This window comes from Triturus cristatus, chromosome 6, assembly GCF_964204655.1.
Source record: "Triturus cristatus chromosome 6, aTriCri1.1, whole genome shotgun sequence".
NCBI classification, from domain to species: Eukaryota; Metazoa; Chordata; class Amphibia; order Caudata; family Salamandridae; genus Triturus; species Triturus cristatus.
This window is the reverse complement of record NC_140589.1, coordinates 410,351,076-410,375,552: the sequence shown is the minus strand read 5'-3', so window position 1 is coordinate 410,375,552 and position 24,477 is coordinate 410,351,076. Positions and strand designations below refer to the sequence as shown.

At 43.4% G+C, this 24,477-nt stretch overlaps 1 protein-coding gene across 1 annotated transcript in view; it reads left to right on the top strand.

Moving 5' to 3' along the window:
- Nucleotides 1–24,477, top strand: part of CSMD1 (CUB and Sushi multiple domains 1) — a 2,626,220-nt gene that overhangs the window by 2,155,885 nt on the left and 445,858 nt on the right. The window contains exon 48 of the mRNA XM_085610820.1: nucleotides 8,729–8,902. Coding sequence (XP_085466946.1) covers nucleotides 8,729–8,902 — 174 coding nt within the window. The remainder of the gene's footprint in view (nucleotides 1–8,728; nucleotides 8,903–24,477) is intronic.

Below are 24,477 nucleotides of genomic sequence, written 5' to 3'. Positions count from 1 at the left end.
CTGGTGGCGCTCCTGGGGTACGTAGCACAGGTCCCCAAAACATACCTTGATATATCATTGCTACTGGCCAAACGAAGGATGGCTTGTAGATGGGGAAGGGGTCGGGCCCTGAAATTTAAGGTGTGGTTGGCGGACTTGATGTAGTGTCAGGAGCAAACGAATATCTATGCTGAAACTCTCCAGAGGGCATCCAAGCCGAAAGATATCTGGGGCCCATTGCTGGGGTATTTCCTTTCACAGCACTCTGGGGAGGTAGATGGTGGTTCCCATGAGCCTGAATGATTGCGTTGTGAGGATTCTATTTCGGGTTAATGGCTGCCCACACGCCGGAATACAGTACATGTTACCTGTACCTGGGAGGGGACGGACTGTACCTTAAGGGGGACTTTGCCTGTAATACTATGGTATAATGGTACTTCTGTGTCTCTGGAACCCCAAATATGTAATGGATGCACTATTTTTATTTAGCTGTCCAGGAATGAATGTCTACTATACAACATATTGCCATCGTGACGACGTATACGAGAACCCATTGTGTAACAAGTGGAGCTTACTACATGTTTGATGCGATGTAATGTTTTTATGTATGACAAAATCATAAATAAAATTTCACACAAAAAAAAAAGTTTTCCCAGCTATGTTTTGCTTTTGGGCCTACCATTTTATTTTCTTCCCAAAGATTTTTCGCCAAAGCCAACAGTTGTTCTGGATTATGGGTTTTCCATTTAATCTTTTTATTGTTTACTGTATGTATGGAGCTAGGATGCTCTGGTCGCCTGTTTAGATTTGTGTCTTGCACACTCATTGTGAATTCTTTTAGGTGATGGCCAACATGTTCTTTTACTCCTAGCTGAAAGTCTGCAATTTCGCAAATCAAGGGGAAGGTTACATAAGTGTAGTCTATTGTTGTGCTGGCTACCGCATTGTGAAAGGATGCTACAGAGGGGCGATCTCCCAGAGAGCACACATTTAATGTACAAAAACTTAGATGTTCCATGTCCCTCAGTAGATTATTGGCTAACCTGCATTGCTTTCCCCACTTGCTGCTCTCCTGTTGTGGGATGTTCCTTGTCTAAGGAAGTACTCGTTTACAGTGACCCAGCAAATGCATGTTGAAACCACCCATTAGTGCAAAATTTGGCATAGGCTTCTCTACTAGTAACCTTATAAATTCCCCTCCCACAAGTTTTACTCCATTGATCATATCACGTGGGTGCAGTTATGTGTTTATGAGCACCAGTTATAGGTCGTTGTTGCCACTTCTTATATACACTGTGAGCGATTGTGCGGCATTAGTCGATGTTGATTTAGTATCCAGCACTTTAGCCACATTAATGCTCTTAATTGAAGTATAGGTGGCAAGCCCTCCTTTTAATTGTCAAAATTTAGCACTTTTTATAGCTTTTAGGTGATGTGTTTTGAATCATTGTAGATGAAATGGTTGAACTTTGCTGAGTCTTTTGTAGGAAAATAGCTTGAAGGTTTGAAAGTATAACAGTAGCTGTGTGTCCATTGTTTTATTTCTGAGGTCGTTTATGTTCCAAGAGGATAATTGTAAATGGGTATTATCTGTTGGTACTGTTTTATTCTAAGTCAGGCGTTGTTACTCCAAATATTTATTATTCTAGCTAGCCAACCCAAATCATATGATGCTGAACTGCCAATCCTGGCTTGCCTCACCCTCCAGCCTTCAGTTGTCTCTTTGTGAACTGGGGATGTGCTTCATGCCCAGTACAGATTGTGTCTTCATCAAAGTGTGTCTGGGGCAGGGTCTGGCTGCTCATTATGTTTTGGTAGTAGGGATTCTGAATATTTTTTAGTAGGACATTAGTTTAATCCACCAGACATTTAGTTGTGATTGCTCATCCATTACCCTCTTCAAAGTTTCAAGGGATGACCAGTTTTTTTTTGTTACCTAGTTCTCTGGGAGATATTGTACTCTGTAAACTCAATCGATTACAGATCATGGGATCTTAGATCCACCAGTCTACTGATTGATGTTAGTAACCGCATGATATCCCCTCTATTGAGAATTATACTGCGAGATGAACAGAATATTACAGGTTCTGACTTTGCGTTCAAGTCGTTAAAGGAGTTGGTTTGGTATACTTGTCCTTCCAATATGGGGGGACAAATTCCCCTGTCTGTACTGATTCCAAGATGCTTTCCGTAGTTAAAATTAAAGTTGAAGGTTACTCTTGTGAAGCTACTATATCCCCCTCTATTGTAATAGTTGTTTGGTAGTCCTGGCCATTGGCACCCTTACTCTCTTGGGCCTCCTCAGCTGATTCAGTGTTTGTGTCAGGCGGGTTGAGGTATTTTGCATGTTTACTGTTGTTGTTTAACTGCACTGGGCTTCTTATCACTGGAATAGTAGAGCTGGTTTGGAAGTATGTTGTTATGTCGGTCTTTCTTTTTGCTGCCCTTCCTCCTCTGTTTACAGCATTGCTTTGCTGCAGATAGTGCTGTTGCCCCAGGCCTCATCCTTCTCTGACTGACCTGGCTCAGGGGAATCATTTCTGACAGCTGATTCCCCCAAGGATCTGGGTGGCTGTCCATCAGACTCTTGATTTTCAGCATCTGCATTTTCCTGAGAGTTATTATTTTGTTTTTGAGCATTGTCTTTGCTAGTTCCACCCCCCTGAACCTTCTCAGTTATTTCTTGTTTTATTATATTGCCCATCACAGGGCTGACCAGAGCTGCTGCCTTTGTGGTTTTAGTTGCTTCTTTTATGTCAGAGAGGAGATCCCCCATTGTGGATGGTAGTGTTGATAATTTGTCAACTATTGCAACAAAAGTGCAACATGGTTTAATTAGGTTTGTTTAAGTTTGAGCCCCTCTAATCAGATTGTTGATGTCAGTTAGTTTGATATCAATATTTGAGGCATGTATGGCCAGGATATTGAAGAGAGATAGTTGAATGTCCATTTTTGTCAGATTGGTATTGCATCGCATTGATGGGCAGTTGCATGGTGTTTAATAAAGATGTTCATATATGGTCTGTTCCATTCTGCTTCTCCTCTGTGTTTGTGATTTCAGGTGTTTTACTGCCTTTCTCCTGAGGTATTTTCAGGGGTATATGAAGCTACCAATTCTTCACACTCTTGCGTTGTGAGATATGATGTATTTAATGTATCACCATTTGCAGTCTCGGTATCGTGCCTCTCTAGGGTTGAATCAATATTGGGGGCACTGTTTGAAGCCCGCTTTGTGGAGTAGAGTGTAACCAGGTAGGTTCCCTGAGTTATCTCCATTGCTTGACTTGTCATATAATAAGTCAGAATTAAATATACTCTCTGGAGCGTCATTTAGATGTGAATAAGTTATGGTGCACAGGTAGTCTGGTTTGCTTCCGCCTAAGATCTTTTGCTTCTTGAAGTTGTGAAGTGGAGCTTGTTGTCGGTTTTTCCTTAGGGTAGACCTCCATAGAGGTTTGTTCATTGCTATGTATAGGACTTTCTGTTTCGACTAGGGGTATCGAGGGTGCACAAGGGTTTGATGGTGATTCCTAGGGGCATTTGAGTTTAATAAGATGATAATTGTTGGTTCAATTGGGGCCCTTGTGACCCCTGTCCTTTCTGAGAATGAGGTGTCATTGCAATTGTTTCTCTGTATAGTGAGCATTTCTGAAGCTGTCTCCGCTACTGAGTGATAGTGAAGGGCATACTTGTGTCTTCCAAAAGTGTGCTAATTGTTTGCCCTTTGAGCATGGCTGCTCCTTGGTTACCTTGGTGGCCTCCATTTCCCGGAAATTATTTTGCCTTGTTTGTGTTTCTTTCAATCAACATTACTGGCTTAATGCCTTAAGTGCTGGTCTAATCTATAACCACTGAGTGCAATGGGAGTGGGAGACTGTTGAGTCCCTTATTTACTTGAGCATAGCACATCCCCTGCATCTTTTCCTTTTAATTGGTTGCCAATGATCCTCTTTGCCTCTCTCTTCCTGGTATCATGTTGGTGCGATCAGCACTGTCAGTTCGCTTCCAAAATGTTCCTGCTTTGAGCCTCCTTGTGAGCAGCCTTAAACCCTGCATCCTTAGTTCTGTACTAGTATACTGGATTGCTGGATCGTTGGTTCACTCTTTTTGTATGCTCCTATTGTGCTCCTTTTGTACTCCTGTTGTGCGGTAATATTGAAGAGGCTGCTCTACTTAATTTGAATTGTTTGTGTTGATCTGAAGGGAGGGAGACAGAACTCTGGATAGGAGTTGGCAGGTTAGTCGGAGGAGCCTTGGAACCCATCAAGGAGCGTCAAGCACAGGCGTGCAGGGGAGTCCAGCCGCAAGCTTCACCCAGCCAAGACAAGCCATTTCCACGAGCCCAGAGGCTCAGACCTGAGAGCTCCTGCACTCGCCAAGCCCTCCTCACTGCACTCGCCAAGCCCTCCTCACTGCACTCTCCACTGCTGGCTGCAGGTGACTGCAGAACCCTACGAGGAGCCTCAAGTGCAGATGTGCAGACATGCAGGAGAAGTGCTGCTTTGAAGTGCAGGATGTTCCAGATGAACCAAGACCATAAGGAGTCTGGGACAATACCTCCACTACCCTGCCAAGGAAAATTAACAAAAAAAGATCAAAGGGGGAGGCATGAGCATGCTGTGTTGCTGGGTCACAAGCAGAGTAGCGGGAACTGATGAGAAGCTGGTGTAGGGCTGTACGCTAGTTGAGGGAGCATCAGGGAGTGTCAGATCCCCAAACATGGGCCAACAACAGGGTAGCAGCCAACTTGTCCACAGAATCATCAGAGCCATGTCAGTCTTTGAATAATATTTTGTCTGCTTTCTCCCCTCTCAACAACCGGGCAAGTAGCAGACCTGTTCAATCAAATTAAATCAGGGTTGGCTGTTGATCCTTTTCCACCCAGAGTACTACAGCTAGCCTCTGCCATTATCCCCGGTCACCCATTATTGATTTTTAATCAAATGTTCCTTTTAGGGCTCTTTGCCCAAAAATGGAAAATTGCATCAATTCTCCCTCTTCTAAAAAAGCCGAGCCTGGACGCAGATAACCCCAGCAACTATAGGCCAATTTCTCCGCTTCCTTTTCCGTCCAAGATGGTAGAGAAATCTATCAACACTGACCTTTCTCTATTCATCCAGGAACAAAAGCTGCTTGACCAATCTCAGTTTGGCTTTAGAAGCCAAAATAGCAAGAGTCAGCTCTGATAACAGCTTCTGAGTATGTCAGAATGACTGTAGACAATATTGTTAAATCTTTTAGCAGCGTTCAACACCATCAACCATGGACTTCTCATCAATTGTATGTTTGAATTAGGCATCAGGGGCACTGCCCTTAATCTCCTAAGATCCTTTCTCACTGATAGAGTTCAGTTTGTGGAATCCAATGGGTGCAGTTCAACATCTTTAACACTACTCTATGGTGTACTGTAAGGATCGGCATTGAGTCCAACTCTTTATAATTTATGCGTTACATCTCTAGCTTCACTGATGACAATTTTTGGTTTCTGAATGGTCTGTAATGCTGATGACACCCAGATCATAGTGTAGGTCACAGAAGATCTGGACAGGACTGCAGAATGCTTCCACAACTGTACGCAACAGATTTGGAGCTGGATGTCTAACAATTGTCTGAAACTAAATTCAGACAAAACCGAGGTGCTTCTCTTTGGCAATCACCCATCGTTCTGGTCTCCCAAATGGTGGCCTCAAGACATGGGAGCTCCCCCAATTCCTGTTCCCAAAGTGAAAAATCTGGGAGTCTAATTTGACAAAATGTTTTTGTAGTGAAGTATTATGGAATTAAGAGTAAGAGAGTTGGATACTTCAACTGATAGGTTTATTAGCCACAGCTGCTGCAGTCCCAGAGTAACTGTCTCACATGGAATCTCTCCACTCCAACCTCATCAGTACATTCCACATTCCAATGACATAACACCATGTCATTGGAATGTATGCTAGATCACCTCTTTAGGGTGCGATGTCTTCTTCTCTGGGCTGACTTCTTTTTCTTAATTTCTTCTTCTTTAAAAGGATGTTGCTTGATGCGTGGATCCTTTGCTGTGGCTAAAACGTCGCCAAATTGTAGTGAAGTATTATGGAATTAAGAGTAAGAGAGTTGGATACTTCAACTGATAGGTTTATTAGCCACAGCTGCTGCAGTCCCAGAGTAACTGTCTCACATGGAATCTCTCCACTCCAACCTCATCAGTACATTCCACATTCCAATGACATAACACCATGTCATTGGAATGTATGCTAGATCACCACAGTTTTCCTTTGTAGGACATGCAAGTGCCATCACCTCCTCATGTTTCTTTCTGTTTAAATCACTTAGGAAGGTTTTCCCCTATATTCCTCTGGACTTACGCAAGGCAGCGATCACTGCACTCGTCTTTTAAAAAATAGACTACTGAAATGTGCTTTTTTTAACCGCCCACAAGAAAGCTCTGCATGAGCTCCAGATGATCCAAAATGCAGTGGCTAGATTGTTTCTTGGGATACCAAAATATCAGTTGATTTCCCAATCTCTCCCTTTACTCCACTGGCTCTCGGTCAGAAAGCTGGTAATGTTTAAGTCTTTGTGCATAGCTTTTAAGGCCCTTCATCTTGACGTCTCGTAATCCATCAGACAGCTCTTTCAATGGTACACCCCATCTTGGACTTTAAGATCTTCCTCTCAGCCAATCTGGTCATATCTAAAATCAAGACAGCCACCTGTGGTGGTATGAGCTTTGTCCGTTTAGGCTATTTACATTCCATGATAAGAGGCATATTATAATTAGGGTTTGCCTATGAACTTTATTCACTCCACCTAAGTTTGCCTGATTCAACTAAAGTGCGCATGTCAAGTATTAAGAGACATATTTACTTTTTAGTTTTAACCAACATACCCTCCCATTGGTGCCCATCCCAATGCCCCATTGACACATAAAATGCTGATATGGGACAATTCCCTGAGTGCCTCTAAAACCTGTTTTAGTTTGCATGATTCTTTAACTTTACTCTCCGCTTACCTAGCTCGCACTGCCTGCCACATGTGGCCTTTCAGATATCATACCATCTTTTAACTGTTAGATCGGCAGCCAGGATCCGTTATTTCAGCACATATTACAAAAAGCTCACTAAGATTTTCCTAGCCTCTTTTTATTCAATCTCCTCCGGAAGGGTTCCTTATGTATTAAGTTGAATTCCATGTTCAAGATCAAAGTCCGCCAAGATTTCCAATACTCTAATTTGTAATAACTTTATTATATATAGTTTTAGGTCACTCCTTCCACTTCCTACAAGAATATATAAAATCCGTAGGTTATTTCACCTTGTATGATTTTCTTCCAGCTCCAGATTCTATAATATCGTGCTATCCTGTAATACAGTGTCATTGACAGGGTCAAAAGTGATTGGAGGTGGAAATTATAACCTATCTGGAGTCAGGGTCAGTCCTGCATTAACAGGTACTTCTAGTTCTCCAAAAAGCCAGACTAGTATTGTAGGTTTATTACCCATCATTTTAGTCTTACTCCCCTTAGTTTTAGGTCTTACCTTCTGGCATTTCTATGCTGGCCAAGCTACCATGTCAAATCTGTCTACCATCATATTCACAATTAAAGCTCCATTAGTTGCTGACATAGTCTCATTATATATCTCAGATTGAAAGTTTTGTAGAGTGATGCCTGGTCTCTTGGTCTCCTATATTTCACGAGTTTCTCTCTATAGGCTGTTGTATGTTGAAATAGGTTCACAAAGATGGAGTGTATCTCACTGTGTGTTGTGCAGGGAATGCCTGTATTATATATACCATTTCGAGCAGCAAGCCACCCAAGAAAAACTCTACATTTGACTGACCTTTTAGCCTTTTTATGGGCAATCCTTCTCTTCATTCTGTTTTTAATAGAAGGTCATCGTTTAAGTGATGCTCTGTTTAGTCTCAGATCTCCCTCTCTTAAAAACCTAAGCTGTCACTTTTCACCAGACCCCTCACTGTGCCTCAGATTTCCGTTAGTCTTCGGGTACATTATGCAGTCCTCTCCAACCCTTAGTTTTTTAATTTCTGTCTTCACTGTTGCTCTTGTTCCTTTGAACTGAAAGCCTTGCAGAGTTACTTCACTGCTAGACATTCAAAGTGCCTCTGCAACCACTGGATTTGATATCTTCTCTCTTGGTCACTCCCCACTCCTCCATTTATCTTCTTTCTCCCCCTTTCTGCCAACCCACTATCCACCTACCAGGTTTTTTGCAAAATTGGTGTTCCTATGGCTCCTGTTCCACTGGCCACACCCTATACTAATGTTGTCAACTGCTGTGTAACAGCAAGAAAGCATTATCCAGCCTGATTGATGTCCTCAATTTATTACATTCACTGTACACCCCAAGCCTCACAGTAATCCTTCTGGCAGAGACTTCACAGCCCAAAATTAACACTCCTACAGGTTATACAATCAGACATGGGAAAGCTACAGTTGTCTCACTTGGAGGACCTTTTATATTTCACTTTGGCAATCAGGACTGGGAACTCTTGAACAGCTGGCCACCATGTTCCAGTCAACTTTCCATAGAGTCAAATACTGAAAACCACAACGTTGCCATGTTTTGCATTTTAGCTACTCCTTCTCATTTAGTTGCATTACCACTTACACTGTTTACAATGTGTGGGCCGTTGAGATTTATCACTGTAGATGCATTTAAATGTTTTTATTTATAAAAGAAAAGATGTAAAGTTATAGTTAAGGTGAGGAGCCAAATATCATAATAAACTGTATTTCTTCTAACAGCAATCACCTGTGGACATCCAGGAAACCCTGCAAATGGATTTACAAATGGCAGTGAGTTCAATCTAAATGATGTTGTTCATTTTACCTGCAATGCAGGGTATTTAATCCAGGGTGCATCTCGAGCACAATGCCGCAGCAATGGGCAATGGAGCAGCCCTCTACCAATATGCCAAGGTAAGAATAACATGAACTAATCTTTATGTGTGAAAGAAAATGTACTCATCCACATTTTTTTCAAATGTGTTTTGTGTTAAAATTCTTGTGAAAGTGTCTAGAAGCTCCTGTTGGTACTTAGGACCTTAATCCTGAGAAATGTATGAATCTTGAATGGCCTGCAGCACCGCCAAAAACCTCTTAGTGAGTCTTGATGGATGAACACCTAGTGGCAACTAGGAAATTATATTTCAGAGGAATGAAGAGTAAGAGTCAATGGACAAAATAGAGTTGATAGCGGAAATAGAATATCTAATCATTGATCTAAGCACGGAGTGCAAAAAAATCATCAAATAATCAAGAAAGCCGTTCAGGATTTGACCTCAAAGGCAGATGCAATAAGGTCCTTATAGTACCACATACTCTCCAGCAGACATCACCCAGATATGTGTTCCATTTGCCTATTCTTTCTGTTGTCTTCTAGTAGTATGTCAGTGATTTTTATTGAGGTTCTCCAAGTCATAAGGCAGTTGCGAAGTTGTCGCCCTATTATTTAGGTCTTTCCACTCCTTGGGGACCAACCAGCACATGCTCTATCTCTGCCTCTCAAATTTTCTGTCCTGGACTTTGTGATGGGGGACGCAGTGCCAGAGCAAGTGCAGTAGGGTGGCAATTCTGCCACAGCCCCTTCAGCGTTTCCCCGTATGCTCTAGGCACCAATTTTGAACTCTGGCAGGAGTTAGGTACCAGTACAAGGCTATTTTGTAAGCTACCTCCGTACTAGTGTAGTACTAGAGGCCCTCCTCTGTTTTAAAACCACGTGATGACCATCAACTACCATTATTTTAATTGACTTTTGGTGTTTACATAATTGTTTCCTGCATGTGCCTTTTTTGCCTTGAAAACATTTCTTTTGTTTCTCTTGTAGTTTTAAAGTGGGAGCTGTCACAGACTAGAACAGCCTTGCCAGGAATATAACGTGTGGGATGTGCATTTGAAGGCATGAGAGAGAGAGGTGTGGAATGTACTTCTTGGTCTTAAAGCGCAGTGTTATAAGCAGTGGTGCTCAAATGTTCATTATGTTGTACATTGGGAAATGAAGTGTGAGATGCTATAGGCAGTGGTGCAACAATGTGCATTGTGTTGTACATTGGGAGGTATTATGAAGTTCTTACTATTGGCTTTGACATGCCCTCATGTCATCTAGAATTCTGACTCTGTCTTGCTTGAGCTTTTTGCACGCACAGGCAGGCCCCCAGATTACTCAAGTTGTTTAGGTTATTCACGTTCAAGGTTGTTTAGTTTTTGAAGATTGTTGAATGTACTGCCGGAGACTTTCATAAGCTTCGTTAAGCTAATGGCTTGAACACATGGGAATTCAGAAGTAACCTGAGAACTCCTTTTCCTGTGGAATGCTTGCACAGAAAGTGGCCAATTCCAGTAAGTTTCCTTAGTGCAGAGGAAGGCCTCTCAAAACCCTCTAGTGTGTTTTTCAAACTATAAAGCTGGGGTTTGTTGACTTAGAAACTGGGATTGGAGCCTGAACATCAGACACGTCTTTAGTGCAGGAATCTGGTGGCTGAGTCTCCTGACCCCAACTGTGAATCCCTTAGTCTGGAGTGGGCCAGCTTGAAGTTTGCACTAGGTAATGTGTTATATTTTTATATGGCTATAACAGTCATTGTGGTGCGTGAGTGTCTGTGTGCACATTTCAGTTTCCAGTGGCTATAATCATCTGAGATGTTGTCTTTGAGTATTAACATTCTGATGTGTGAGTGTCTGTATGCACATCCAAGTTAATAATCTGATGTATTTAGTGTATATATCTTTCTGATTTCTTGCAGGACGTCCAGCATTTTCTGCTTGTGTTTCATTTTATTATTATCAGCTTGTGTTTAATTTCATTATTATCGGCTTGTGTTTTATTTCATATTAATATCCATGCATTTAACAGTTGCATTTCTCAAGTGTGCTATTATTGCGTGTGTGTGTGTGTGTGTGTGTATCTATATATATATATATTCACTTAAAAAACCATAGGTTTCACACATGTTATAGTTAGGTGGATATTTCACTCGTAAAAAACCAATGAAATTCCCCTGTTATAGTTAGTTCAGATAACTATAACTCGCGCGCCCGCAATCCACTGCTCATGACGTCACATATTACATCACTCATGACATGGTCAGTGGCATCACTCATGACATCACTGATGACATCATCCTTGTGATAGAGTGGCGGTCGCGTGAGTTATAGTTATCTGAACTAACTATAACGGGGGAATTTCATTGGTTTTTTACGAGTGAAATATCCACCTAACTATAACATGTGTGAAACCTATGGTTTTTTAAGTGAATTTGCAAGGTTTTTTAAATGCTAATTCCTAACTATAACGTGTGTGAAACCTAGGGTTTTTTCAGTGAATTTGTACGGTTTTATAAATGCTAATTTATTTATGTATTATTATTTTTTTTATATATTTATTTTACAATAAACTACGTATTAAAAATATATTTTTTTTTGCGCGGAACCCCGCGATTTTTTGAAAAAAAAATGATTTTTTTTTTCTGCCTTCGGGGTCCTTCAGGGACCCCCTGACAAAGGCTAGGGGATCAGGAACTCTCTACCCTGCCCCCTTTTCACATTCGCCACCTTCCTTTTTCACTCTCGCACTGAAAACAAACAAAATGGCGGCTGAGACTTCCTGATTTCTACCGATTCGAACGTTGACTAACATGTAACCACCAATCAGAATTACGCTCGCGCACGTTGGTTTTTTACGAGTGAAATGTCCAGCTAACTATAACATGTGTGAAACCTATGGTTTTTTAAGTGAATTTGCAAGGTTTTTAAATGCTAATTCCTAACTATAACATGTGTGAACCCTATGGTTTTTAAGTGAATTTGTACGGTTTTTTAAATGCTAAGTTATGTATTAATAATTTTTTTTTTCAAGGTTTTTCACCGTGCGCGCACCGTGCGCGTGCGTTGGGCACACGATGCGCTGCGCGCACCGTGCGCGCACCCCCGCGATTTTTTACAAAAATAATAAAATGTTTTTTTTACCCTTGGGGGTCCTTCTGTGACCCCCTGACAAAGGCTAGGGGGTCAGGAACTCTCTTCCCTGCCCCCTTTTCACGTTTTCCACCTTTTTTCCACCTTTCATTTTCAGTGTGACAGACAAAATGGCGGCCGACACTTCCTGATTTCGACCGATTCGAATGTTTACTGACATCTATCAACCAATCAGAATTTCGCTCGCCCACGGCACCGTGCGCGCACCGTGCGCGCACGGTGCGCGCATATAGATATTTTTATGCTTTTAAATGCTATTTTCTCAGGAAATACTGAACAGATTGACACCAGACCTGCAAAAGGCACTTCCCTGACCTGAGGACTACCTCTCTGCCAAATTTCAAGTAATTCTGTTCAGCCGTTCGGGCTGTACCTTCGACTAAAGGTCCTATGTAAGCCTGGGCAAAGCACTACGCTACGCTCGCGTAGTTTGCGAAGTTCGCGCTACTTCGCACTACGCGAATTGCACGTAGCACAGTGCGAACACGCGTAGCGTAGTGTTGCGTAGTGCTGCGGTCATTTTTTGCTTGCTCGCGGTCCTCAACAACAAGTTGGTGACCGCGAGCAAGCAAAATGACATCCCGGCGAGACTTTTTCCTCGTTCACGATCAGCAACATCAAGTTGGCGATCGCGAGCATGGAAAATAAACCTCCCGGCGAGATTCCCAACGCGAGGAGGTCAGGTTTCTCATTGCGAGTGGTCGCGTATGCTCGCGACCGCTCGCGATGAGAAACTACCAGTTCGCGTTGAGAAAGCTGCCGCTCGAGTAAAAATCTACTCGAGCAGCAGAAAACTACAGCTCGCACTGTGCAAGATGCCATTTTCAATGATTGCACAGTGCCGGTTGCTTGTCCGCACTGTGAAATCATTGAAAACGACATCTGGCACAGTGCGAACAAGGTACTACGCAGTTCGGGAAGTGCTACGCGTAGCTTGCGTAGTGCGAACTGCACTTTGCGTAGCTTCGCGAAGTGCTACTTCGCGAACTATGCCCAGGGTTAGTCCTATGGAAAAATGCATGGGGAAAACGCATTTTGGGACCCCCCTTTTTTCTCGGCCCCCCCTTGATGAATCACCCCAAGACTTTCAGGGTAGGAGCTGACCGGAGCGCCCCATTAGTTTTGAAAATTTCGCGAGGATTCGTCAACCGGCGCCAAAGTGATTCAAAATAGAATTGAGATTTCCTATGGAAACACGATCCTAACTATAACTATCTACTGGTGACCGCCAGTAGATAATATATATATATATACATATATATATATATATATATACAAATATACATGAATGTTGTTCATTTGACATCTGGGAAAGCCTTTCTGTTAGAGAGCATTGCATAAATAAAACCCCAAGCCTTATTCTGAATACAGTCTTTGATGTCTCTCATTTTATAAAGTGAGATCCCTTTCCTTGTGGTATTGTGTTGTGTTTATTGCTTCGTCGTGTGTGAGCCTCCATGTGGGAAGGTCAAGTACAGTACTCTGTGTGTGAAATCGTAATCACAGTTTTTTAGAGCCAACAAATAAATTGTGTATGCCATGCTATTGACATTACCCACCAGAGGGTGTGTATAATCCAGAAGTGTAAAGTAACTTTTAGCTGTAGTTACAATAGCGGAGTTCCCAAATTCCAATAATTGTCGTATATCATTACCTAAAGAAAAGGGTGTTGTTAAGAATTTTATTAATGACAAACCCATTCAAAACTTATCTCTTTTCTCCATATGTTATATCACCATTTTATTTTATCTAATTGGTATTTTTTGCAACTTCACCAGCACAATGTGTAATTTAAAAACACTACAATGACCAGAATGCTTTGCAAACTGTGAAACAGGAAGTGAAAGGCAAAATAGAAATAAATAATGTCTGGTCATTTTGTTGGTAACCCGTGATCAAGGTTCGAGTGAGAACCGAAACGCGTTGGGCCAGCGTTGTTTGGCTTGTTTGCTGATGAATTTGGCTTTGAATTAAAACAAAACTGCAACTGATTTCCGAGTGAGTGCGTGTTCCTACAACCTCTGGGCTCAGGGGTCTCTTGTTGCTATTTACACCGGCTGCCCTGCCGGGCGAACTGCGCACCGCCCCGAGTGAAGAGCGCCGACCCTCAACCAAGGGCACCACAGGTTCTACGTTAAACAGAGAGCCGGCAGCCACCGCGGATTCGAGTGCTGAGAGAGACAGGAAAATGATTCATGTATGCGCGCCTCTGACGAACGGACGGTAATACTTGAACTTGCAGCCGGAGGGACGCAGGAGACAGTGAAGCCTGTCCATTCACGAGGTAAGACGCGGCAGCAGTACAAGCGTTTATTGTTTCTCTAGTCACACGGCACTCGCAGCGGTACGGAGCTCTCGTAAAGCTAAATCGTGTATAAGTTACGACGTCAATTACATTTTCAAGGCAAAACTGAGTTGAGGCCACAGCGTAACATACACGTCTCATATGAACTTGCGAATAGACTATATCATCGAATCTACTTAATTCAATCAATACGGACTGGTTCATTGATTAAAAGTGATTTAATGACATTAACCTAATATCACTATTCGCATCCATATAAGCAAGAGAACTCGGATTTCCAAAGCCATTAACATTTCCTCAAAATAACAGCAACAAAACACAAGCCTAAACAACTACTATGGAGGAAAGAGAAGCTAAACGTAATGCTGAGGTAGCACAAGTGTTTGAAAGCATGTCAACTACATATCAACCCAAAGGCAAATTCAACATAAATGCCACAAATGACAATAAAGAGATTCTTAGATATTGGGAAAGATTGTCGAGAAAAGAAATCAATAAATGGTGGGAAGTGATCACCCTGAAAAAATATGTGGAAGTGAAGAGAATACCTCGAGGACTACGTCTCACATTAATGCCCAGTCATCAAGACACTAGTAGTGAACTACTGCAAGAATGGGGAGAACATCTTCTGGGCTCCTCCATGGGCCTCATAACGATCCTCATAAAACACACAGAAAAAGCACTCAACGACATACAAAAAGAATTAAGTGAAATTGAAGACTCCTTAGACAAACTCACGCTATCCGAAGAACATCAAAAATTAAAAGATTAAATCACCTAAAATCTGCAAAAACATGAAGACCGCGTTAAACAACGCAAGCAATTCAAATTCCAGAGGGACAAACTTGACTTTGAAGAAGGACGTATATTCACCTTCTCTAGGAAATATGAACAACAAAGAAGCAAGGAACAACTAGAAGCAGCCAGTATACAATCTTCCAGCTTTGAATCCCTGGCAAGCACAGATTTAAGTGAAAATGAAGGCACTAATGCCCCCCAACCTACATCTTCAACTAGCACCAAAATTCCTTTTTTAACCGAAATGCGCCTGGCCCTGCAACAACAAAGTTGGGAAAAAATAAGACCACCAGGCCGTGGGAGAGGAAGAGGAAGGGGCAGAGGACAGGGCAGAGGAGGAAGAGGAAAACAAGGCGTGGAAAAAGAGGGCAAGGGAGGCAACGATGCTTCAATGGAAACTCGGGGCAGGACAAAACGGACCTAGAAAAACCTACACAACAAGAAGTAATTAATCAAAGCGGTGACCTTCAGGAGTTGAATGTCATCAATCTCTCGAACCGCCATTTAACGAATTCAGAGGAAGAACTTCTCAAGAAAGGTCTTAATTTTTGCCCGAAAATTCACATTGACATCGCGCAAACACGCATTGATCTCTACAAATATAGCCGCAAAATTAAATTGGTCAAAATATTTGCGGAATGCCACGTCCTTCAGCAGTGAGCTATTAGTTGAAGACGAACAAGCCCTAATCACTCTTATAACCATGGGTGAGGAAGAACCATCAGACCCGAGTGAAAACTTAAGTGAAATACTTCCACCGTTAGGAGCCGGTATAAGCGGCAAGAAACCGAAATCCTACTTTTACCCCACTTTGCCACCTGGGAACAAGATTGATTTGTTTCATGAAACAATCATACACGATCTATATCATCTTAATCATCGTAAAACCAAGGACAATCTTTTGCCATCAGAAAGACAAGCGCTCAAAAACCTGCAACAGGATTCAACAATTGAAATCAAACCCGCGGATAAAGGCGGCAATGTTGTAATCCAAAATAAAGTAGACTACATATGGGAAGCCAACCGACAGCTGCAAGATGAATCATGTTACAAAGAGCTCAACACCAATCCAATCAAAGAAATAGAAAATAATATTAGTAAACATCTTAATGATTGGTTCAATGAGGGTCTGATAGACGAAGAAGAAAGAAAATATCTCACTGTGTCACATCCTATCGAAGCTACAATGTACTTCTTGCCGAAAGTGCACAAACGCTTAATCAGACCACCAGGCAGACCTATTGTCTCTGCCAATGGTTCAATCATGGAGCCCATCTCTAATTACATTGATTACTTCTTAGCTCCCATTGTTAAAGACCTTACCAGCTACCTCAAAGACACCACTGACCTCCTACAGAAACTAGAAGGAATACCTTGGAACCAGCAATACAAACTTGTGTCAATGGACGTAGTCTCCCTATACACGAATATTGAACACGAGATAGGCCTAAAAGCATGCAGTTTCTTTTTAGGAAAAAGAAATATCCAGTATAAACAGCATAACACCATGTTGTTACAAATGATTACTCTGTGTTTACAAAACAACATTTTTACCTTCAATAAAAAACATTTCCAACAAATGAAGGGTACAGCCATGGGCTTTTCCTTTTCTCCAAATTTTGCAAATCTGGTAATGGGATGGTTTGAACAGAAAATCGCATGGAATAGTGAAAACGACCAACATGTGCAAAAAATCATCGCATGGTGACGTTTCATTGACGACTTGTTCATAATATGGGATGGCACCAATGAAGAATTTGCAACATACTTCGAAATTTTGAATAACAATGAAACTCACCTGCAATTCACTTATGTGATAAGTTCAAACAAAATCTCATTCCTTGACATTGAAATTTACGTGCAGAACAACACCATACAAACCACCCTGTTTAGAAAACGAACAGCCACAAACTCAGTCCTACACGCGGACAGCTTCCATCCAACCAATCAAAAATGGAATATTCCTTATGGGGAATTTTTAAGACTACGCAGGAACTGCTCCGCAGATAACGAATTTGTAAATCACAGCAGAGCGATGCAAGCAAGATTTGAAAAAAGAAAATACCCTGGCAGGATAATCCAAACTAGTCTAAAAAAGGCAAAACAAAGAAATCGCACAGAGCTACTCAAAAACAAACAACAGACAAACCAGGAAGATTTCACTAAAATACGCCTCATAACAAGTTATTCCACTGAAACCAGCGATCTGGTGCATATCCTGAAAAAACATTGGGGCATCCTCAAACTAGACACCACTATTGCAGACCTCATAGGGGATCACCCTAACGTCACATACAGAAGAGCGCCTAACTTAGGTGATAAGTTGACTCGCAGCCATTTTAAATCCAAACCACAGAAACCATGGACTAACATCGAAGGTTTTTGGCCGTGCAAGAATTGCAAAGCGTGCAAAATTGGCATTCCGAAAAAAGAGGTTGCAGGCAGAAAAGGCGTAAAATGGAAAATTCAACAACATATTACCTGCAAAAGTAAATATGTGGTGTACGTGGTCGAATGTCCATGCAAGCTAAAGTATATAGGCAGTACAATCTGTGAAATCAAGAAAAGAATCCTGGAACACATTAGAGCCACTGTGAACTTAGATCGCTCTAATGCAATTGCTAAACACATGGAAAGTATGCATGAAAGCAAATGGGAACTGCTTAGGTACTACGCCATTGAACAAGTACCATTTCTGGAACGCGGAGGTAACCGAGAAAAACTTCTCCGTCAAAAGGAGTCTAAGCACATTGTTTCATTCAGAACCCTGACTCCTTATGGCTTAAATCAGGACGAGGAACTTTTTGTACATTTGTGAACTTTCTACCGGTTTTACTTGTAATCTTAGCATGACACAATAGTATAACAGTATAAGGCTTTAATAGTTTAATTGTTATTACTTTCAGTTCTGTGATTAATGGGTTCAATTAGCCAATTTCAGCATATATAAGAAAGTATAATGTCCAAACACCCACTAGAGGGATGCAATCCATTAGTCAAGTACAGTACTCTGTGTGTGAAATCGTAATCACAGTTTTTTAGAGCCAACAAATAAATTGTGTATGCCATGCTATTGACATTACCCACCAGAGGGTGTGTATAATCCAGAAGTGTAAAGTAACTTTTAGCTGTAGTTACAATAGCGGAGTTCCCAAATTCCAATAATTGTCGTATATCATTACCTAAAGAAAAGGGTGTTGTTAAGAATTTTATTTATGACAAACCCATTCAAAACTTATCTCTTTTCTCCATATGTTATATCACCATTTTATTTTATCTAATTGGTATTTTTTGCAACTTCACCAGCACAATGTGTAATTTAAAAACACTACAATGACCAGAATGCTTTGCAAACTGTGAAACAGGAAGTGAAAGGCAAAATAGAAATAAATAATGTCTGGTCATTTTGTTGGTAACCCGTGATCAAGGTTCGAGTGAGAACCGAAACGCGTTGGGCCAGCGTTGTTTGGCTTGTTTGCTGATGAATTTGGCTTTGAATTAAAACAAAACTGCAACTGATTTCCGAGTGAGTGCGTGTTCCTACAACCTCTGGGCTCAGGGGTCTCTTGTTGATATATATATATATATATATACAAATATACATGAATGTTGTTCATTTGACATCTGGGAAAGCCTTTCTGTTAGAGAGCATTGCATAAATAAAACCCCAAGCCTTATTCTGAATACAGTCTTTGATGTCTCTCATTTTATAAAGTGAGATCCCTTTCCTTGTGGTATTGTGTTGTGTTTATTGCTTCGTCGTGTGTGAGCCTCCATGTGGGAAGGTGGTATTCTCTATTATCTGGGAGTGCGAAGCAATACAACTAGCCATATTGTGTGCTGTCACTGTGTGTCTCACGTGATAATAGATTTCCTCACATTCTTTCTTTGTGCGAGTGCGGCCTAGCTCTGCTTCCCATCCTCTCTGCCCTGCAGTCTTATCTTATAGGGGTAGTTGCCCTAACAGTGCATATATCTCACTAATGAGGCATCTGCTATCCCATTTAAAAATTATCATTGCTTAAAGGGTGTTGGTGCACCTCTCAGCATGTGGTTTGATGGAAGGGTGTGTGACCCACTGTCAGATTTGTAGGTACTGGGTACAATCTGCTTTCTCCAGCCCATAGTCTATCCTTATGCAGTCAAATGGAAGGATTCTGTGGCCATTGAGCAGACAACCTAAACATTTGCAGCCCCCTTCCTGCCATCTGTGGAAGCTCTCACACTGCAGGCCAGTTGTTAAGTCCGTGTTGGCTACTATGGGGGTCACTGGGGAAGGAAATAAAGTCAACCCAGCTCAAATTGCTACTTCATCCCACACCTTCAGGGTTGATTTAGTGACAGGCGATAAGTATAGGCCAAAAACAACAATTGATGGACAGAATGCAGAACAATGTCATACATTCACCCCAGTACAGAGATCTGGGCCTAAATCCATCGTTTTTTTGCTCACCATGCCCTTCCAGTTTGAACCCAGCCATATGCAAATCAGTCTTGACCCTGTGCCTCATGGGAACAGTCCAGCACGAACTGCCAAGCCAGGTCCTCCCTGGACTGGAAACAAGGATCCTAGGACCGGTTTCAGGGTTTCACCCCTCTTCAGCCAGGATAGCTTGATTCCAGTGGCATAGAGAGCACGGGACTCACGTCTGAGCATACCCGTCCCACTCGGGGTGACAAATGCAAAAACAACAATTGATGGACAGAATGCAGAACAATGTCATACATTCACCCGAGTACAGAGATCTGGGCCTAAATCCATCGTTTTTTTGCTCACCATGCCCTTCCAGTTTGAACCCAGCCATATGCAAATCAGTCTTGACCCTGTGCCTCATGGGAACAGTCCAGCCCGAACTGCCAAGCCAGGTCCTCCCTGGACTGGAAACAAGCATCCTAGGACCGGTTTCGGGGTTTCACCCCTCTTCAGCCAGGATAGCTTGATTCCAGTGGCATGGAGAGCACGGGACTCACGTATGTTCAACACTCCGTCCATCATTTCCTTTGCTTTTTGCTTTGTTCGCCATAAGTTGGCAGGGTATGCTCAGACGTGAGTCCCTTGCTCACTTTGCCACTGGATTCAAGCAAGCCTGGCTGAAGACGGCTGAAATGCCAGAAACCGGTCCTAGGAAGCTTGTTTCTGGTCCAGGGAAGACATGGCTTGGCAGTTCGTGCTGGACTGTTCCCATGAGGCACAGGGTCAGACTGATTTGCATATGGCCATGTCTGAACTGGGGTGGCAGAGTGGGCTAAAGAACGGTGATGGATTAAACCCAGATCAGTTGACTGGGGGTGAGTGCTTGCAATGTTCAACACTCCGTCCATCATTTCCTTTGGTTTTTGCTTTGTTCGCCATAAGTTGGCAGGGTATGCTCAGACGTGAGTCCCTTGCTCACTTTGCCACTGGATTCAAGCAAGCCTGGCCGAAGACGGCTGAAATGCCAGAAACTGGTCCTAGGAAGCTTGTTTCTGGTGCAGGGAAGACATGGCTTGGCAGTTCGTGCTGGACTGTTCCCATGAGGCACAGGGTCAGACTGATTTGCATATGGCCATGTCTGAACTGGGGTGGCAGAGTGGGCTAAAGAACGGTGATGGATTAAACCCAGATCAGTTGACTGGGGGTGAGTGCTTGCAATGTTCAACACTCCGTCCATCATTTCCTTTGGTTTTTGCTTTGTTCACCATAAGTTGGCAGGGTATGCTCAGACGTGAGTCCCTTGCTCACTTTGCCACTGGATTCAAGCAAGCCTGGCTGAAGACGGCTGAAATGCCAGAAACCGGTCCTAGGAAGCTTGTTTCTGGTCCAGGGAAGACATGGCTTGGCAGTTCGGGCTGGACTGTTCCCATGAGGCACAGGGTCAGACTGATTTGCATATGGCCATGTCTGAACTGGGGTGGCAGAGTGGGCTAAAGAACGGTGATGGATTAAACCCAGATCAGTTGACTGGGGGTGAGTGCTTGCAATGTTCAACACTCCGTCCATCATTTCCTTTGGTTTTTGCTTTGTTCGCCATAAGTTGGCAGGGTATGCTCAGACGTGAGTCCCTTGCTCACTTTGCCACTGGATTCAAGCAAGCCTGGCTGAAGACGGCTGAAATGCCAGAAACCGGTCCTAGGAAGCTTGTTTCTGGTCCAGGGAAGACATGGCTTGGCAGTTCGTGCTGGACTGTTCCCATGAGGCACAGGGTCAGACTGATTTGCATATGGCCATGTCTGAACTGGGGTGGCAGAGTGGGCTAAAGAACGGTGATGGATTAAACCCAGATCAGTTGACTAGGGGTGAGTGCTTGCAATGTTCAACACTCCGTCCATCATTTCCTTTGGTTTTTGCTTTGTTCGCCATAAGTTGGCAGGGTATGCTCAGATGTGAGTCCCTTGCTCACTTTGCCACTGGATTCAAGCAAGCCTGGCTGAAGACGGCTGAAATGCCAGAAACCGGTCCTACGAAGCTTGTTTCTGGTCCAGGGAAGACATGGCTTGGCAGTTCGTGCTGGACTGTTCCCATGAGGCACAGGGTCAGACTGATTTGCATATGGCCATGTCTGAACTGGGGTGGCAGAGTGGGCTAAAGAACGGTGATGGATTAAACCCAGATCAGTTGACTGGGGGTGAGTGCTTGCAATGTTCAACACTCCGTCCATCATTTCCTTTGGTTTTTGCTTTGTTCGCCATAAGTTGGCAGGGTATGCTCAGACGTGAGTCCCTTGCTCACTTTGCCACCGGATTCAAGCAAGCCTGGCTGAAGACGGCTGAAATGCCAGAAACCGGTCCTAGGAAGCTTGTTTCTGGTCCAGGGAAGACATGGCTTGGCAGTTCGGGCTGGACTGTTCCCATGAGGCACAGGGTCAGACTGATTTGCATATGGCCATTTCTGAACTGGGGTGGCAGAGTGGGCTAAAGAACGGTGATGGATTAAACCCAGATCAGTTGACTAGGGGTGAGTGCTTGCAATGTTCAACACTCCGTCCATCATTTCCTTTGGTTTTTGCTTTGTTCGCCATAAGTTGGCAGGGTATGCTCAGACGTGAGTCCCTTGCTCACTTTGCCACTGGATTCAAGCAAGCCTGGCTGAAGACGGCTGAAATGCCAGAAACCGGTCCTAGGAAGCATGTTTCTGGTCCAGGGAAGACATGGCTTGGCAGTTCGGGCTGGACTGTTCCCATGAGGCACAGGGTCAGACTGATTTGCATATGGCTATGTCTGAACTGGGGTGGCAGGGTGGGCTAAAGAACGGTGATGGATTAAACCCAGATCAGTTGACTGGGGGTGAGTGCTTGCAATGTTCAACACTCCGTCCATCATTTCCTTTGGTTTTTGCTTTGTTCGCCATAAGTTGGCAGGGTATGCTCAGACGTGAGTCCCTTGCTCACTTTGCCACTGGATTCAAGCAAGCCTGGCTGAAGACGGCTGAAATGCCAGAAACCGGTCCTAGGAAGCTTGTTTCTGGTCCAGGGAAGACATGGCTTGGCAGTTCGGGCTGGACTGTTCCCATAAGGCACAGGGTCAGACTGATTTGCATATGGCCATGTCTGAACTGGGGTGGCAGAGTGGGCTAAAGAACGGTGATGGATTAAACCCAGATCAGTTGACTGGGGGTGAGTGCTTGCAATGTTCAACACTCCGTCCATCATTTCCTTTGGTTTTTGCTTTGTTCGCCATAAGTTGGCAGGGTATGCTCAGACGTGAGTCCCTTGCTCACTTTGCCACTGGATTCAAGCAAGCCTGGCTGAAGACGGCTGAAATGCCAGAAACCGGTCCTAGGAAGCTTGTTTCTGGTCCAGGGAAGACATGGCTTGGCAGTTCGTGCTGGACTGTTCCCATGAGGCACAGGGTCAGACTGATTTGCATATGGCCATGTCTGAACTGGGGTGGCAGAGTGGGCTAAAGAACGGTGATGGATTAAACCCAGATCAGTTGACTGGGGGTGAGTGCTTGCAATGTTCAACACTCCGTCCATCATTTCCTTTGGTTTTTGCTTTGTTCGCCATAAGTTGGCAGGATATGCTCAGACGTGAGTCCCTTGCTCACTTTGCCACTGGATTCAAGCAAGCCTGGCTGAAGACGGCTGAAATGCCAGAAACTGGTCCTAGGAAGCTTGTTTCTGGTCCAGGGAAGACATGGCTTGGCAGTTCGGGCTGGACTGTTCCCATGATGCACAGGGTCAGACTGATTTGCATATGGCCATGTCTGAACTGGGGTGGCAGAGTGGGCTAAAGAACGGTGATGGATTAAACCCAGATCAGTTGACTGGGGGTGAGTGCTTGCAATGTTCAACACTCCGTCCATCATTTCCTTTGGTTTTTGCTTTGTTCGCCATAAGTTGGCAGGGTATGCTCAGACGTAAGTCCCTCGCTCACTTTGCCACTAGATTCAAGCAAGCCTGGCTGAAGACGGCTGAAATGCCAGAAACCGGTCCTAGGAAGCTTGTTTCTGGTCCAGGGAAGACATGGCTTGGCAGTTCGGGCTGGACTGTTCCCATGAGGCACAGGGTCAGACTGATTTGCATATGGCCATGTCTGAACTGGGGTGGCAGAGTGGGCTAAAGAACGGTGATGGATTAAACCCAGATCAGTTGACTGGGGGTGAGTGCTTGCAATGTTCAACACTCCGTCCATCATTTCCTTTGGTTTTTGATGAGTATAGGCCCCCAGGCACTATGCTTACTTCGCAACCAAGGAACTTTCCACCACCTGGTTCATGGAGCACCAGTGCCTTTCTGTGGCTGTTTTTCTACACTCCACCGTAAAGCAAAGTTGTGTTGCCTGTTAGTATCTTGCAATCATAGGGAAACTCAGTCCTCCCTAAAGCGTTGTACAGTAAAAAAGATACTTTTGCATGTGAGGCTTTTTACTATCCCATAAAAATGTATTTATCCCTAGTTACAAGGACTGGATGGTGTTATGAAATGATGTCAATGTCAGGGTTTGAAGTATAAATAGTGTCTTGAAGAGGATGGTCCTCTTTATAGTCGCTATTCTTCCTAGCCAGCAGAGTTCAAGCCAACAACACTTAGCCAAGTTTTCCTGGACTTGCAAGCAAAGGGGAGGGTAGTAGACCTCTACTGTCCTATTTACAGTTTGGGACAGTTGGATCTAGTAATATGGGATTGTAGACCCAGCCCACGCAATGTGAAATGTGATGTGAAGGTGCTCTCCATGGAATGGAAGAACTGACAGGTTAAGTATTTGGGATTTCTGAAGGTTGACCTTGAACCCTGACATGACCCCCAAATTGGTGAAGACATGCCATAAAGGTGGGTAGTGATGACATCGACTCAGTGAGTGCTACGAAATAGGCGGATAGTGTGCGTGGCCCCTCCAAAGGGGATTTGTATGGGAATGGGCATTGACTGCACCACATTTATCTATCCTGGGAGGAGCTGTAGATGCTATGTATTCATCAGAAAAACATATCCCGAAGC